At 45.5% G+C, this 17,370-nt stretch overlaps 1 protein-coding gene across 7 annotated transcripts in view; it reads right to left on the bottom strand.

Moving 5' to 3' along the window:
• SEMA6B (semaphorin 6B) overlaps nucleotides 1–17,370 on the bottom strand; it is a 133,418-nt gene that overhangs the window by 24,302 nt on the left and 91,746 nt on the right. For all 7 annotated transcript variants that reach the window (XM_042479530.1, XM_042479531.1, XM_042479525.1 and 4 more), the window contains exons 2-5: nucleotides 6,636–6,768; nucleotides 5,526–5,652; nucleotides 1,774–1,834; nucleotides 203–265 (exon numbers count right to left, since the gene is read on the bottom strand). In XM_042479530.1, the coding sequence (XP_042335464.1) occupies nucleotides 203–265; nucleotides 1,774–1,834; nucleotides 5,526–5,652; nucleotides 6,636–6,750 (366 nt within the window). In that variant the 5' untranslated portion in view covers nucleotides 6,751–6,768. The remainder of the gene's footprint in view (nucleotides 1–202; nucleotides 266–1,773; nucleotides 1,835–5,525; nucleotides 5,653–6,635; nucleotides 6,769–17,370) is intronic.

Genomic DNA, 17,370 nt, shown 5'->3' with positions numbered 1-17,370 from the left:
GAGAGCTCTGGTACCACATTGAACTACGAATCACAGAATTCCATAGCATGGAGCCAAGGCGGTTAAAAGCGGTGCCAAACTGGATCGCTTCTGCAATGCGGACGCAGCCACAGAGGAAGAAAGCACACACTCCCAGCAAATCGGAACAGATCTCCCATTTAGTCCATGTCTTGTGCCATTTGTACCATGCGGGGGAACTTACCTCGTGCTTCCCCTTCATCCGACAGATGTTGATATCGTGCTGATTCGACGTCCATGCCAACTTCTGCGGGAAGTCCAGAAACACAGAGGAATGTCAGAACAAAAAGGGATTCATATCAACAACCTCACACCCCTGAAGAAAACATGTCTCTAAAGCAAGGATAGGTATCTATGGAAAGCTGTGCTGATCCCACAGTCATGTACCCTCCAAATGTCCTCTTTTGGCAGCAACAATCCCAATTCATTCTCTACTGTTAAAATGCCCTGCTTTCTCTTGCCTCCTCCCTCTTTCCTCCCTTTCCTCCAATTCCCTTCCATTGCTGCAAATTGAGTTCAAAGTGCAAAAGGAGTTTGTGTTCTGTTAACTCAATGAGAGGAAATAGGAGAGGAATAGCACAATCTTGCCCTTCTCAGGCAAAAGCAAACTGCAGCAACCTCTATAGTTTTTTTGTGGGTTTTTCTGGCTACATGGCCTTGTTCTGGAAGAGTTTATTCCTGACGTTTCGCCAACATCCGCGGCTGGTATCTTCAGAGGATTATCAGAGAAGATGCCAGCTGCAGATGCTGGTGAAACATCAGGAATAAACTCTTCTAGAACATGGTCACAGAGCCTGAAAAACCCACAAAAAAACTATGGATGCCAGCAATGAAAACCTTCGACTTCATATTGCAGAAGCCTCTCCTTGCTTTCCTTGTGAATAACTTTTGCCACCTTGACCAGACCCTGATCTTGCTTGGCCACATGCTACCCTGTTTTCGTCGGTGAAAGGTTGGAGAGTATGCTTTCAATCTCTCGAACCTTTGCAGACCAAACTGGGTCATTTCCCTGAAATGGCAAGTGATGCTTACGTCTGGTTTTGAAAATGTGCAATGTGGGGGCTTTTTGCAAGCGTGGGATGCAAGGAATCCAATGCAATGGAGAATTACACTGATGAGGAAAGGTCAACGGTTGACCATAAGGCCAAACCAAGGTACAACCAAGTGGAAGGAGAAAAATAATCGTAAAATATCTCCATTTTTGCCTCCAGTGTGTGTGTGGGGGGTGTGTGTGTGAGAAATGGCTCCATTTGCAATCAATCAATCCATCAATATTTATGGTCAACGGACCCAACATGACACGCTGTAACTCAAAAACCATATAAAATAGAGACGTTACATAAAAGAGACAAACCAATCACACAAAATTCAGTTAGCAGATTGAGTCACAACACCAGATTTATGAATTATAAATCTGGCGGTATATGATCATTAGTCAGATTGATTGATTGATGGTTTGCAATTGGGTTGGGGGTGCTGGGGACCCATTTAGGGGTATAAAAACCATCCTCAAATTGACACAGATTTTATGGGGGAACTTGGGGGCTTTGGACAGCTTCTAGGCAGTTCAGCGGGGGCTTCACTTTGGGGTCTCATGGGCCACATGTGGTCCGCGGACCACGTTTTGTCCACCTCTGCAATAAATGAACAATAGCAAACAATAGCAAAACCATTCCTTCCAGGCGAAAAGCAGAGAAGGGGAGTTGGGGGCACGGGTAAAAGAAAACTATATTCGGGGGTCCATTTTCCACTTACCCGGTGATATCTCATCTCACCGGCCGAGGTAGGTTCCAGGCTTATCCGGTACAAGTTATCCCTGAAACCGTAGATTTCGAAAGAGAGAAATGTGAGGAACAAAGAGAGATTAGCCATTACTTTATCGTCCCCTGCAAAAAACTTTAGGATAAGCCAAAGCCAGGTTTATGGGTATTGTTGTTGCATGCCTTCAAGGCATTTCCAAATTATGGCGACCCTAAGGTGAATCTATCATAGGGTTTCCTTGACAAGTTTTGTTCAGAGAAGGAATTGCCTTTGCTTTCCCTTCAGTCCGAGAGAGTGTGACTTGAACAAGGTCACCAATGGGTTTCCATGCCCAAGCCAGATTTGAAGCCCAGGAAACTGGAGGGAAAAGTGGGAGGAGGAAAGAGAAACCGGGACACTTTCAAAGCAGCTGAAGTGGGATGGCAGAGGATTAATCGGGACTGTCCCTGCCAAGTCTGGAAAGTTGGGGGGCATGCTTTTCTCGATCGTACAGTAAAAGACTTGTAGCATTTGCCTCCTCCTTTCCTTCCAGGAATTTCGCACATTGGCGCTTCAGTGAAAGACCTACAAGGCTCCTCCTGGCCCAGAGAATCCCGGCTTTCTGTTTACAAATGGCACGGCCGCGCTTCATTACCTCGCCATCCGATGCCGCGCAGCCCAGAGTTTAAAAGTCCCATTAAAAAAACATAAATAGATAAAAATTATATACCCAGAAAGGGATTTATGACGTGCGAGGCGCAGGGTCGGAAGTGGGGGGGGAATGCGCAGGAAAAGAAACAGGCGCACGGAGGAGAAAGTCATCCAAGTATCCAAGAGATAGCGAGAAGGTTTTTTGGGACTGGATCAAGCACTGGCCTCTTGGATTATTGCCCCAAGGGCTAAATTTGGATACTAACCAATCTGAGCATACTATGGGCAATGCCAGTGCCATCTCTTGAGTGCACAGTAGTAGTTGGGTACACTCCCAACGGTTGGCCATCTGTTTGAATGTTGGAGACCAGGGTTCAATTCCAAGCTCAGCTATGAAACCCACTGAGTGCCCAGTCGAAAGGCAAATGTAAATCTATTCCAATCTGCATCTGGTTCAAACTTGTGCGGAATTGATTTATCCATAAAGACGTGGAAAACATCAGCGTCAAAAAGACGTGGGTTAAATGGGTCTAGCACATGGCTCCCTCTCCAAATCGCTTCAGCAATTCGGTTCAAGTGGGAACCAGGGTCATTTGAACCAGTTTAAACCGATTTGCGATCTGATTTAAAAGATAGCGGGAATCAGACCGTGAAGGGCCAACTGTAGCACGATAGGAACCAGCATCTTGGATAGCTCCTCTGTAGTAAAATACAGGGTGGATCCATGCAAAATGGTTGCCACTGACTTGTTGGAGGGAAGGTAAGATGGCAACTGCCAGATCCAGTCATTCAGTGCTAAACAGAGCACTGGAAAATGCACACATAGGTCTGGATACCCCGAAGCCCGATGCGAAGCACCTTAGGGAGCTGGGTATGTTTAGCTTGGGGAAGGGAAGGTTAAGAGGAAACATGGATCGCCATATTGGAAGGATGTGATATTGAGGATGGGCGTTAAAGTGGTGTCAAACAGCATTATTTCTGCAGTGCAGATGCAGACCGAAAGTGCAAAAATGGCCTGAAACCCATTAACTCGGCAAGGAGAGGAAGATGCAGGATCTTGCCATTTTCTGTAGGCTTAGGTAAAAGCAAACTATTGCAGTCTCTCCTCACTTGTCTGTTCTTCCTTATACATAAATGTTGCCATCTTGACCACACTCTGATGCTGCCAGTTACAAAGGCTCTTGCACCACCGGTTGCAAAAGCGGTCATCTCCAACCCAGCAAGTCAACTTCTTGTTGGAGAGGGGCTGCATCTGCGCTGCAGAATTAATGCAGTTTGACACCACTTTAACAGCCATGGCTCCGTGCTATGAAATCCTGGGGTCAGTAGTTTGCTTTGGCACCTGGACCACAAAACTACAAATCCCAGGTTTCCACAGCACGGAGCCATGGCACTTACAGCGATGTCGAATTGCATCCCCCCCCTGCAGCCCAGGAATCAAATCAGATCGGTTTAATCCCTTTCTGTCTTTCATTCGGAGGGAAAAAAGGAAAAGGAAAATCCGCTGCATGGGTGTCTCAGCCTCTCGGCGTGACCTACCATGGCTAATTTATCTTGCTTTCCTTCTTTTCTTCCTTTTGGTTATTGCTCGCTTCCCGAGAACTGCAAGTTGCTATGGCAGCGCAGCAGGGCTTGAGTTTGGCCGCCCGGCCCGGCTTGCTTAGGATTCATGCAACACTATGTCTCCTTTGTATGAAGGCACCCCTTCCCTTCCCTTCTCCCTCCCCAGCCCAGCTTGGCTCCCTTCACAAAGGTCTAATGCTTCCCTTAAAGGGAAAGAACAAGCCCTGTTCTCCACGTTAGCTAGATCTATACAAGAATTGGGTTGCCAAATTGAACACCGGAGAGGGCGCCTCTGCCTTTAGAGGGAATTGCAGCAGGTCTGGCTCATGGTGCAACAGCGCATCCTGAAATCCTCTCATCGACACAACCATGGAGCCGTCTCCCATTTTCGTTCATAAATATCCTAAAGGCACCGAATCCTGTCTGACTTTGGAAGCTAAGCAGGGTCAACCCTGGTTGGTTCTTCGATGGGAGACTACCAATGAACCCTGGAGGCTCTATTTCAGAGGAAGGAACTGGCAAAACCACCTCTGAGTCTTCCTTGCCAAAGAAAACCCTATAAAATTCATGGAGTGGCCATAAGTCAACAGGTGGCTTGAAGGCACATACACAAATATCCTAAAGGTACCAAATCTTGTCTGATCATGGAAGCTAAGCAGGGCCAGCCCTGGTTGGTCCTTGGATGGGAGACTGCCAATGTATCCCAGGTGCTGTAGACTGGATTTCAGAGGCAGGTACAGACAAAACCACCTCTGAGTCTTCCTTGCCTAAGAAAACCCTCTGAAATTCATAGGACTGCCATAAGTTGGACAGGCAGCCTGGAGGCACTTAACGCATACAACCCCAGCTAGAAAAACTGTGGGTTAATAGAGTGCAGATGCACCTTTGGACTTCAGCTCCCAGAACCTCCAGCCTACATGGCTAAGGGTTTGAGATTCTGGGAGCTGAAGACTGAAACTTCTGGCAGGCCAGAGACCAAGGGCGCATCTACACTATAGAAATAATGCAATTTGACACCACTTTAACTACCCGGGCTCCAACCGACAGAATCCTGGGATGTGTAGTGTAGTCAGGGACCAACACTCTTTGGCACAACAGTCCAAAAACCTTGCAAAATTACAGATCCCAGGATTCCACAGGCTGGAGTGACAGCATTTAAAAGCGATGTCAAATTGCATTATTTCTGCAATATAGATGCACCCAAGAAATGATGCCACATCCTTCCTAGTCCCCATTTTCCTTCAATTTGGGGGCTGAAATGGCCCTTGGAAGTAGCTGGGAGTTCTGTTTGAACAGCAAATCAGGGGAATTTGGGGGTTAAAAATTCAACTGGGAAAAAAATTAGAACTGGAGTTTAGAGGGATGAGGATAGATTTGGGGACCACAGGTAACCCATGCCATCCTCCAACTTAAGGACCTGAAGAATTGAGTTCCAAATCCGATTGACCTGTTATAATTGTGCACCCAAGTTTGGGCAGAATACACACATACACACTCTATACCACATATTCGAGGCAAGCGAGCGATGGGCACAAACCATGTCCAGCTGTTACCTTTCTCCTACAAACAAGGTCCTGTTGACGATCAGCATCCTCTGGATGTTGAGACGCTCGGCTCCTCCATCTTGGCTGGAGAAGCGGCCCATCCCATTCCCCACAAACACCGAATATTGTTTCACATCTGCAAGGGGAAGAAGAACAAGAGATGGCTTTCAACAAATGGGCACGGGTTCAGAGAAGGACAACAAGAACTATAAGAGGCATGGAGAACAAAACCCAGGTTCAGGTTCAGGCACCTTCCACCCGGTGAGAAGAAGACAGAAAGGTGACAGGGATGCCCTCTATAAATTCCTCTGGAGCTGTCCCAGAGACGAGGAGGCAGGCTTGTTTTGTGCTCCACAGAAGGTAGGACCAGGTCTAAGGATTTGAAGTGACAGGAGGGCACACTTTTGATTGAAAAGTAGAAGGAACTTCTTGGTGATAAGAGTTCTCCAGCAATGAAACCAGTGACCTGGTAAGGTGATGGGATCTCTTTCTCCGGATGTCTTCCAAAAGACTTTATCTGGAGATCCTGCTTCGGGAAGGGCGTTGGACTTGATCCAACTATAGGATTCCATAACTCTAATCCAAACAGGATGTCACCAAGGCATGTGCTACCTTGGCCAGATCTGACTTCTCCATATTCAGTAGTCTTATACAGTGTGTTTGTACTCTGCTTGCAGGTAGATGGAGCTTGCTTTCGAGAACTTTGACCATCTTAGCCACCTTGTTCTGGACACACTCCATCTTGCCAATGTCATTCCTAAACTGGGTCACACATGGTTGTGTCCATGTTCCCCTGCTCAATTTCCAGGTAGAGAAGCTTGCTTTCCAGAACTTTGACCATCTTGGTCATCTTCTTTTGGACACTCTTTCTTAAACTGTGACAGCCATGGTTGTGTCCACAATTCCCTGTTCGACTTGCAGGTTGAGAAAGGGCAGTGGTGGGGCAGGTGTGGACATCCCACCAGATATTTGAGGAGGTCATTATGCAATGGGCACAATGTTACCCAACAGTACTACAAGGGGATCCCAGAAAATACCTCTGAACTTCTCCTGGAGATGTTTTGAACTACAGACATCAAACCACCCCCACTCCATAGATGTGCCCAGAATTTCACTTACAGTCATCTAGGGCCACACTGATGGGACCAGGCTCTTCAGGGAAGAGTGCATGGATCGGGGCTTCCAACAGCAGTAGTAGGGTGAAAGGCAGACAGGCAGGGCTCATGGTCTCCATGGGGAGCACCCGTCACACCTGGAAGGATTCAAAATGAGAGAGGAATATCAAGCCATGGTCTAAACATACAAAACCATGGATAGATTATATTAAGACACTGCATTATACATATTGAGATAATGTTATTAACCTTTATTTATGAAGCGCTGTAAATTTACACAGCGCTGTACATGCAATCTTTTTAGTTAGATGTATAGATCTAAATGTGTATAGATCACATTTAGACTCAGCATGGTGTAGTGGTTTCAGTGTTGGAGTATGACCCTGGAGACCAGGATTTGAATCCCCACTCAGCCACGGAAACCCACTGGGTAACTGGGTGAGTCACACATTCTCAGCCCCAGAAAACTTAGAATCACTGTAGGAATGCTTTGAAGGCACACAACAACAACAGACTGAATTAAGACACTGTATAATCCACGTGGATGTACTTTATAATCCAAAATCATCCGCTGTATAATCCATATGAAGTCACTGCATACATCGTGTTAAACCCATCTATACTCATATTAAGTCACTGGAGACATAAAATTAAACCACTGTCTAAACCAAATTAAGCCCGTCAACGTAATCAATAGGAAACCATGCTTTAAAACATAGTATAAATCACATTAAGACACTGTATACACTGAATTGGGAGTCAGTAGTTTGAGTGTTGGGACTATGACTCTGGAGATCAGGTTTAGCATCCTGGCTTGGTTGTGTAAGACCATTCTCTCAGCCTCAGAGGATGGCAATGGGAAACTCCCTCTGAAGAAACTTGCCAAGAAAACCGTAAGTCAAAAACCGTAAGCCAAATATGTCAAAAGCCATAAATCAAAAATGATTTGGAAGTGCAAAAAAATATACCAAATTAAGCCATTGTGTTAGACCACTGTATAAACCAAATGATCTCCCTCATCTGCATCACTGCATCGTCTACAATAAAGAAGCATACAAGGCATTTTAAACCTCTGTCTACCCCATATTAAGCCACTGTATAAGTAAAATTAAGCCATCAGGGTCCAGATTAATTGTCTGACACCCCACCTTTTCAGCTGCTTTTAACATGTCCCATATTCTCTCTTCTCCTCCTTTCCTGCTCTCCCTCCTTCATCCTAGGCTCTCTTCAACTGCTGCAAACTAAACTCAAACATGCAGAAGTGGTTTCCATTCAATTTCCTTAACCAGGGGAGAGGAGTGAGCAGAATCTTGCCCTTCCCAGTCGATTCAGGCAAAAGCAAACTGCTGCAGCCTCTTCTAGTTTGCGTGTCCTTATTCACGAACAACATTTGCCATCTTCACCACACTCTGATATTACTTGGCTGCAATTTTCAGATGTGAAATGTGTGCAATTGGAGGGTGTGCAATTGGGATGCAGAAGCTTCTAATAAAATCGGTCGATCTATGGCAAAAACAAGGAAAATATTTAATCAAGCAAAGCGTAATCCATTTAGGGAATTCACCGCCGCAAGAAGTGTGGTAGTTTGGCATGTAGCGGCTGGTATGTGAACATCGCTCCGAAAGGAGATTCACGAGGGGGTTGTGTTGCAGGAACACAACCAAACTGCCCTTTGCAGATTTGACAGCGGGTGCGATATCGAAGTCTGGAGCTCCAGATGCACTTAAAACTCTCAGACGGTGGAAGGTCATATCCATAATTTAAGGTCAACCTTAGGAAGCAATGCTGAGTTCCAGGACTGTTGCAAATCTTGTTGCTCTTTTTGCAAAGAGAGGGCAGCCTTTCTGAAGTCTGGACCTTCCAAAGTCTCACAAATGAAAACTGGATTTATTAAAGAGGAAGAACAGAGAAGGCAGAAGCTGCAGCAGGTTGCTTTTGCCTGAGTCTTCTGGGAATGGCAAGATTCGTCCCACTCCTCTTCTTTTCCTTTGGCTGAATTAATGGAGAACAAAACTACTTTTGCAGTTTGAGCTCAGTTTGCAGCAACTGAAGTACACTGAGAATGAAAGGGGGAAAGTAGGAGGAGGATAGAGTAACTGGAACGTTTTCAAAGCATCTGAAAAACTGGGATGGCAGAAGATTAATGGGGATTATCACTGGAGGAGGAGGAAGAGGAAAAAGCCAACACTACGACACAGGCCTTTTCTAAAAGAAATCAAGATTGAACTAACTTCTCTGCATGCATGAAAAGAGCAAAGGCCCATCTCTCCCCCTTTTTAGTCACCAAAGAAAAGTGTTGTTAAATCCCAATTTTCACCTTTCGCTCACAGGTTATAATGGGAAGAGTGTTGATGCTTTGAGCTCACAAGAGTGCAAAGAAAAAGTAGGGAGGAAAGAGGATGAAGGAAAGAGTTACAGAGAAAGGCAACGCAGTCATAAAATCCTGGAGTTGGAAGGGACTCCAAAGGGGCCATCTAATCTAACCCCATTCTGCCAAGCATCCAAGCCTCTACTTAAAACCTACAAAGAAGGAGACTCCATCACACTCCAAGGCAGCATCTTCCATGATTGAACAGCTCAGGAAGTTCTTTCTAATGTTGAGGTGGAATCTCTTACAGTTTGAAAGATCTGGATTCCATGCATCCCTAGAACAGAATGCATCAGACACTTTTAAATCCAAAAATAAAACCTATCCAATGCTCTACCAGCACTAGATCCGTTCTGGTTTTGGAAACTAAGGAGGGTCAGCTCTGGTTAATCCTTGGATGGGAGACCACCAATGAATCCAGATACTGAAGGCTCTAGTTCAGAGGAGAGAACTGGCAAAACCTTCCTTGACTAAGAAAGCCCCCTGAAATTCATGGGGTCCCCATACATTGACTTGAAGGCACATGGACGCACACACAGAGACACATATAATATATACAGAATATTTTGAAACATGGCCTAAATAGGCACCAGATCCTGTCTGACCTTGGAAACAAAGCAGAGTCAGCCCAGGTTAGTACTTGGATGGGAGACCACCAATGAATACCGGATGCTGTAGGTCCAATTTCAGAAGAAGAAACTGGCAAAACCACCTTTGAGTCTTCCTTCTCTAAGAAAACCCAAAGAAATCCATGGGGTCACCATAGGACACACATATACACAATATATCAGAACATACACAAGATATATTCAGAGCAGAATGTATCTCCCATCCCAGTACTAACCAGGGCTGACCCTACTTAGTTTCCAAAATCACATGGGATCCGGTGCCTTTAAGGCATTTACACCATGTATTATAGCCAAAATATCCTAAAGGCACTGGATCCCATCTGATTTTGGAAGCTAAGCAGAGTCAGCCCTGGTTAGTACTTGGATGGGAGACCACTAAAGAATCCCAGATACTGTAGGCTATATTTCAGTGGAAGGAAGTGGTATGAGAAGGGTTGGAAAGAAGATGTCCCCAAAAGAACCTCCATGTTTTGAGGTTTAAGCCCTTCATAAAGACATATGGGTGCGTCATGTCATTTATGAGTGCGGACAATATGTTCGTTTCATAGAGGCATCGCTAAACTAATGGAAACCAACCCTTTCATTTGGGATTTAAATAGCACAGATCTTTTCTTTTTTTTTATTGTCAAAGCGGCAGGTCGTGAATTTCCGACGGTCCCTTACTGCTATTTTTGCAGACCTGGCAACCCTGGAGCATACGGTAATAGAAAAATAATTGTCTTCATTAGGAAACCCGGTTAGAGTTTACAAGATCAGATAAAACTACTATGACGGCTTAACCAACTGATTCCAGCCATAAAAGCTAAAACACACAATGGTGCCACCTTAAACGTTAATTCATGCATGGCATCTGAAAGAGGAAAGGCAGAGTCTACCATTGGGTAGAAAAAGCCAATATGATCCTAGGATGCATCAATAGGAGTGTAGTGTCCAGAACCAGTGATTCCCAAAAGCCTCAACCAACTTAGCCAATAGTTTGGGATTCTGGGAGCTGTAAGTCCAAAACACCTGGAAGGCCAGGATTTGGGAATAACCGGTCTAGATCAGGGGAAGTCATGGGCCGCTCTACTCCACTTTAGTTGGGCTTCACCTGAAATATTGTGTCCAGTTCTGGGAACACAATCCAAGAAGGATGTGGACAAGCTGGAGCATGTCCAGAGGAGGGCAACCAAAATGGTAAAAGATCTGGAAACCATGAAGCCCTATGAGGAGCAACATAAGGAGCTGGAGCCTCATTCCCATTACCTTTTAAAACTGGATTGCAATTCGACTTGTACCCTTTCAAATGAACCTGATTCCCACTCAAATTGAATCACTGAAGGGATTCGGTGAGGGAGGCCATGCGCCAAACCCATTTAACACGCGTCTTTTTGACGCTGATGTTTTCCACATCTTTTCCGATAAATTGATTCTGCTCAAGTGTGAACCAGATGTGGATCGGAATCGATTTAAATGTGCCCTTCGGCTGGCTGGAGAGGGTCCATTTTGAATCGATTCATGCATAAATGTGAACAACAAGTGGATTATTTTACAGAGGAAAAGTGCGATTGGGGCAAATGTAGTGGGAACCACACTCTGCTGTCGATCCATCTATTCAGACCACACACTGATTTATCTGTAAGTGGGAATGAAGCCTGGGTATGTTGAGCCTGGAGAAGAGACAGTTAAAGCAGGACATGACAGCCCTAGAAGAGATGTCCTATTGAGGATGGAGCAAGCTTGTTTTCTGCTGCTCCAGAGACTAAAACATGGAGCAATGGATGCAAACGACAGGAAAAGAGATTCCACTTAAACATTAGGAGGAACGTCCTGATGGTGAGAGTTGTTCAGCAATGGAAAATGCTGCCTCGGAGGGTGGTAGAGTCTCCTTCTTTGGAGGTTTTCAAGCAGAGGCTGGATGGCTATCTGTTGGGGCTGCTTTGATGAGGTTTTCCTGAATGGCAGAATGGAGTTGGACTGGGTGACTCCTTGGGGTCTCCTTCACCTCTATGATTCTGTGACTCTATGAGCATCTGCTAAAACTGGAGCAATATAGAAATATGGGCTGATATTGTAGCAGAGGTCATAGGGAAGCACCTATTCAACTCTTTCAGCCATGCCCTTGACAAGGGCAGCCATGCTGGAAAGTAAGGCACACATGGCTATTGCCCTTCTAAGAAGGCATTAAAACGGGTCACGGTTCTGGGATATTTTTGGTACAACAAGGGCATAAATAATCATCCAGGCAAATGTTTTTCTGATGCCCTTTTCTTTAACCAGAGGAAAGGGAGGAGGAAAGATGTTACCCAAGGCCAGGGTGGTTTGCCTTTGTCCCCCAACGACCGTAGTTAACACCGAACCTGCCGCCTCATCACCATACCCACAAATTTTGCATTTCTTGGCTATTAATACAGTCAGAATACAAATGTCTTTCCTGGGCACCAGATCACCCCAGGCTTCTGAGGAAGGAAACTGAGGCTGCATCCACACTATAGAAATACCGCAGCTTGGCATCATTTTAAAGCCCTTTAGCTCCATCCTAGGGAATCCTGGGATCTGTAGTCCTATAAAGTCTTGAGTCGTCTCTGGCAAAGAGTTCTGGGACCTCACCAAACTACAAATCCCAGGATTCTGTGGGACGGAGCCAGAGCAGTTAGAGTGGTACCCAAATTGCATTAATTCTATTGGTTATTTATTAATTCATCTCAAAGGTGCTAAAGATCCCATTGCAGACTGAAAATAGTTCCTATAGAATACTTAAAATTACCTCAAAGTCCAAATAACACGCAGACGCAAACCAAGGCAGCCAAAGAAAACATTCAAGACACTTCAGACAAGTGCGAGACTCATTAGAGTGTTGTTCTAAAAAGGTAACTTTCTAAAGCCTGAAAATAAATAACAACAACAACAACAACAACAATAATAATAATAATAATAATAATAATGAACTCTAAGTTAAGCAGGCTTTGAAAACCCTTTTAAAACCCAAAAGGACCTCAGGCATCACAATGGTTAGAGACGTCCTTCCATAAGGGAGTAATCACTGATACTGATCAATCAATGAAATTGATTTTATGAACAAGGAATCTTCTCCCTCCTAAAACTGAGTGCTCTTGGACTACATCTCCCATGATCCCCAACCACCTGCCAAGCAGAGTGGGGTTGATGGGTGCTGAAGTGCATAGCAACAAAAAAGTGCCAGTTTTACAGTCTTGGGATGGGTGTCGGAACAGACTGTCCTTCCGTTTGCTTTCCTTGCGGGACAGGTTTTCTAGTCAAGAAAGGAGCAGGGGAAAGAAGGAAGAAGGAAAGGAAGGAAGGAAGGAAAAAATATTCATTTTCAAACCAGACGGCCTTGTAGGATTTGTCCTCGCGCTCTCTTCCCTCACCAGCTGTCAGTGCAAGAACCGCAGAGACGGATACGCTTGCCAAGTCAAAAGAGAAATTTCAATAATTTTTTGGCACATGGGGTGAGGAAGGTATGGCCAATGTGGCTTTGAAGATCAGTTTTATTTTTGCCCCCCCTAAGATGCTCCTTAGGGAATGCAGGGACAATTTCACCATGTTTTGGGTTTTTTTAGGGTGGTGGCAAAAAATGGTTTAATCGGTGCCAGCTGTTTCGGTGTGGCATAGTGGTTTGAGCGTTGGATCACGGCTTTGGAGATCAGGGTTCGATTCCCAGCTCAACCATGAAATGGTGGCCTTGGGCAAGTGATGCTCTCTCAGCCTCAGGGGATGGCTATGGCAAACATCCTCTGAACAAATCTTGCCAAGAAAACCCCACTATAGGTTCGCCTTAGGGTCACCGCAAGTTGGAAATGACTTGTAGGCACCCAGCAACAACGACAACAAAGTACGGTGTCATCTGCATAGCTTGTTGATGTTTCTTCCTCTGATCATTGCGTCTCCATCTTCTAAGGTTGCTCTGCATGTGATATTTCCTGCATAGAAGTTGAACAAATAGGAGGACAAAATGCATCCTTGTCTGACCTCTTTTCCGACTGGGAACCATTCTGTTTCTCCGTATTCTGTTTGCAAATTTCAGAATCCACTGCAATAGAAATATAGTGCTGTCTATACAGGTCTATACAGGTTGCATCCACACTGCAGAAGTAATCCAGTTGGACACCACTTTAACTTGTGTTGTCGCTGTGTGCCTTCCCGACTTATGGCAATCCTATCATGGCAAGCTTCTTTGCAAGGGGTTTGCCACTGGCTGCCCCTAGGGCTGAGCGAGTGTGACTTGTCCAAAGTCACCCAGTTGCTTTTATACAGCTGAGCTGGGATTTGAACCCTGGTCTCCAGCATCCTAGCCCAATAAATAAATGATTATTATTATTGTTTTATTTATAAAGAAATAATAGTAATATAACACTCAAACCACTATGCCACGTTGGCTCTCATCACTTTAACTTCCAGGGCATCCGGGGATTTGTAGTTTGTTGTGCCGCCAGCACTCTCTGACCAAGATAGCCAAATCTGTCACAAAAGGACATATCCCAGAAATGCATTGCACTGAGCCACAGCTATTCAAGTGGCATCAAACCAGGTTATCTCTACAGTGTGGACACAGCCTGGAAGGAAGCAAGGAACATGTCCACAGTAAGGACAGAGGAGAGAAAGAGTCTGCCCTTGCAAAAGAGACAAGGACAGTCCTCCAGTCCAAGACTGGTCTCGTCCAGGCCTTTTATTCCAAAGGCACTGTCCCTGACATCTCATAAAAGGTTTTGGGGGAAGAGGGAAGCTGGCTGCTGAGAAACCCAAGGGAGACATTCGAGAGGAGAGGCGGCAACTCTGCGCAGGTGGTGAGCGCACCAAAGAGGCCCATAGGGAGGAGATACCCAGCCTTTAATTATTGCAATTAAATCGTTAATGGCTTTTCAAAAGAGCGGCCCAGGCAGATCTCATTCCAGCTCCAGGTCCATGGGGAGAAGATCCATTCCTCCCATTGTGGGATGGAGCACTTTGCTGCACATAGGTGTGTGGTGCGCATGTGCGGATGCACTTTTGGGGGAAATGGGAGCATGCGGCAAGCCATTTTCCAGATAAAAAAAGGCCCCAGCCAAGGGGGTCCTTGTTGAGACCAGGACCTGGAGCAACGGATTCAAGCTACAAGAAAAGAGATTCCACCTCAACCTTAGGAAGAACTTCCTGATGGTAAGAGCTTCAGTGGAAGATGGTGGTGGGGTCCCCTTTCTTTAAAGAGAAGCTCCATGGCCATCCATTGGGTGTCTACTTGCACTGCAGATGGGGCTTGGACTGGATGATCCTTGAGGGCCCCTTCCAACACTAGAATTCTAGGTCTCTGGAGCTCAGAAAGCAGAGAAATCAAAGTATGATCAATAGAACCTAAAGACTGAGATCCTTCCCGTCCAGATTTCACAACTATCTGTAGCTATGTTGTAAGGCCTGATGCTCTAAAGCAGTGGTTTTCAACCTGTGGGTCTGGAACCCTTTGGGGGTCGAACAACCCTTTCACAGGGGTCGCATAAGACCATTGGAAAACACATATTTCAGATGGTCTTAGGAACCGAGATACCACAATTGTATGGTTGGGGGTTGCCACAACATGAGGAACTGTATTAAAGGGTCGCAGCATTAGGAAGGTTGAGAACCACTGCTCTAAAGGCACCAGATCTCTCTGATCTTGGAAGCTTAGCAGGGTCAGCCCTGGTTAGTACTTGGATGGGAGACCACCAATGCACACCTCGTGGAGCAACCTCCGTTGCAGAGGAAGGAACTGGCAAAAGCACCTCCGACTCTTCAATGCCTAAGAAAACCCTGTGAAAGTCATGGGGTCTCCATAAATTGAGAGGCAGCTTGAAGGCAGCGAAAGCGGTGTCAAACTGCATTAATTCTGCAGTGCAGATTGAACCCAAGTAACACTGAGCTGCAGAGTTAGGCCATGGCAAACCCCTTTGGGATAAATCCTGCCACGATAACCCCATAAAAGGTTTACTGTAGGGTCACCATAAATTGGATATCACTTGAAGGCACATGATAACAACAGCAACAATAACAACAACACAGGGGTTGGTATAGACGTACTTTGGGGTCCCTCCCAGCACTAAAACTCTATGATTGTTGATCTCTTTATTTATTATCCATGCCTTTTACTTCGGACACTTCTAGTTTAATCTCAGATATACTCAGTTGTTGTGTGTCTTCACATTGTTTCCAATTTACGCCAAACCCAAAGGCGTTTGTTCAGAGGAGGTTTGCCATTGCCTTCCTCTGAGGTTGAGAGAGCGTGACTTGCCCAAGGTCACCCAGCAGGTTGCATGACCGAGCAAGGACTCGAACCCTGATCTCTAGAGTCATAGCCCAACACTCAAACCACTGAGCCACAAAGGCTCTTAGGTTTGTTACAGACTGCCAAAATAAAGCTGCTTTGGGTCTCTTTGGAGGCATGCTGTTTAAATGATGCATGCATCCTAAGAATCTGGAAGCTGCACCAAAGCTGGACTCCAGTGCTTAGGAATGGAGTCTGGCTTTGGCACGACCTCCGGACTCTTAGGACTCATGCATCATTTAAATAGCATACCTCCAATGAGACCCGAAGCAGCTTTATTTTGGCAGTCTGTAACAGGCCTTTGACTAGTTTAGGGGATTTTTAAAAAGAGATAAAAAGCAAAAAGTGGGAAAAAATGCTAAAGAGAGCATTGCCAACTGGGGCACAATATTCCAAATGTAACTGTGCCAACTATCTGCATAAATGCATAATGGGTTAAAAATAGATCCCTGTCTTTTCCGTCCGCTTTCTCCCTCCTTAAGCCCTGCTTTTCGTTTGCTTTTCTTTATTCCTATATTTAATTCTAATGCTTTTCCTTATCTGCCATTTTCACGATAGCCAGTCACTTTAAACCATCGCCGGCTTCTCACGGCGGACGGTTCCCAAGGGGGGCTTCATCCACTGTTCGTAAGGAGGAATCTGAGACGGCTTCCCACGGCGGCATTCGATTTAATGTTGTCAAAACAAGGATGAAATTAAACCTCGGTGCAGAAAATATCTCAGCTCTTGCAAGCACTTAGGGGGCCTTGGCGGCATCCGCGTGGCTGAAATAATCCAGTTTGAGACAGCTTTAACTATCATGGCTCAATTAGTTTGTTCCCAGAGCTCTCTTTCAGAGAAGGCTGAATGTCTCACAAAACTACAGTCCTCTGAATTCCTTAGCAATTGAACCATCGCAGATGAGGCGGTGTCAAACTGGGTTATTTCTGCAGTGCGGATGCAATGGCTTGCCACTAGAGAGGCGGAGGGTATTTAGTTGTATCTGTGTGTACCTTTATGTATTTTATTTTATATCAATAAAATGTAACTAAAGGATCAACTGTAGAAATAGCGCAGTTTGACACCGCTTTCAGTGCTGCCGCTCCATCGGACGCAAGCCTGGGATTTGTAGTTTTGCAAGGACTTCTCTGCCAAAGCTGTGCCTCACCAAATGACAAATCCAATGATACTGTAAGATGGAGCCAGGAGTGTTAAAGTGGTGCTTGAAAATACTCTTTCCGGTGCAGAAAGTACTGTTTTTGCATGTAAAACAACCATGTGCAAATTTTGCGCAGAACAAATCCCAACCTGCGCAAATTTGCGTCAGTCCAGGATTCGTCTCCTTGGGGTTTCATTTCCGACTTACGGTGACCCTAAGGCAAACCTATCGCAGGGTTTTCTTGGCACGTTTCTGCAGAGGCCATCCTCTGAGGCTGAGAGAGTGTGACTTGCCCAGGTTCACCCACTGGGTTTCCGTGGCTGAGCCGGGATT

The sequence above is a fragment of the Sceloporus undulatus genome, chromosome 7 (genome assembly GCF_019175285.1).
Source record: "Sceloporus undulatus isolate JIND9_A2432 ecotype Alabama chromosome 7, SceUnd_v1.1, whole genome shotgun sequence".
In the NCBI taxonomy this organism is placed as follows: Eukaryota; Metazoa; Chordata; class Lepidosauria; order Squamata; family Phrynosomatidae; genus Sceloporus; species Sceloporus undulatus.
The sequence above is the reverse complement of the archived record's forward strand: the minus strand, read 5'-3'. Positions and strand labels throughout refer to the sequence as shown.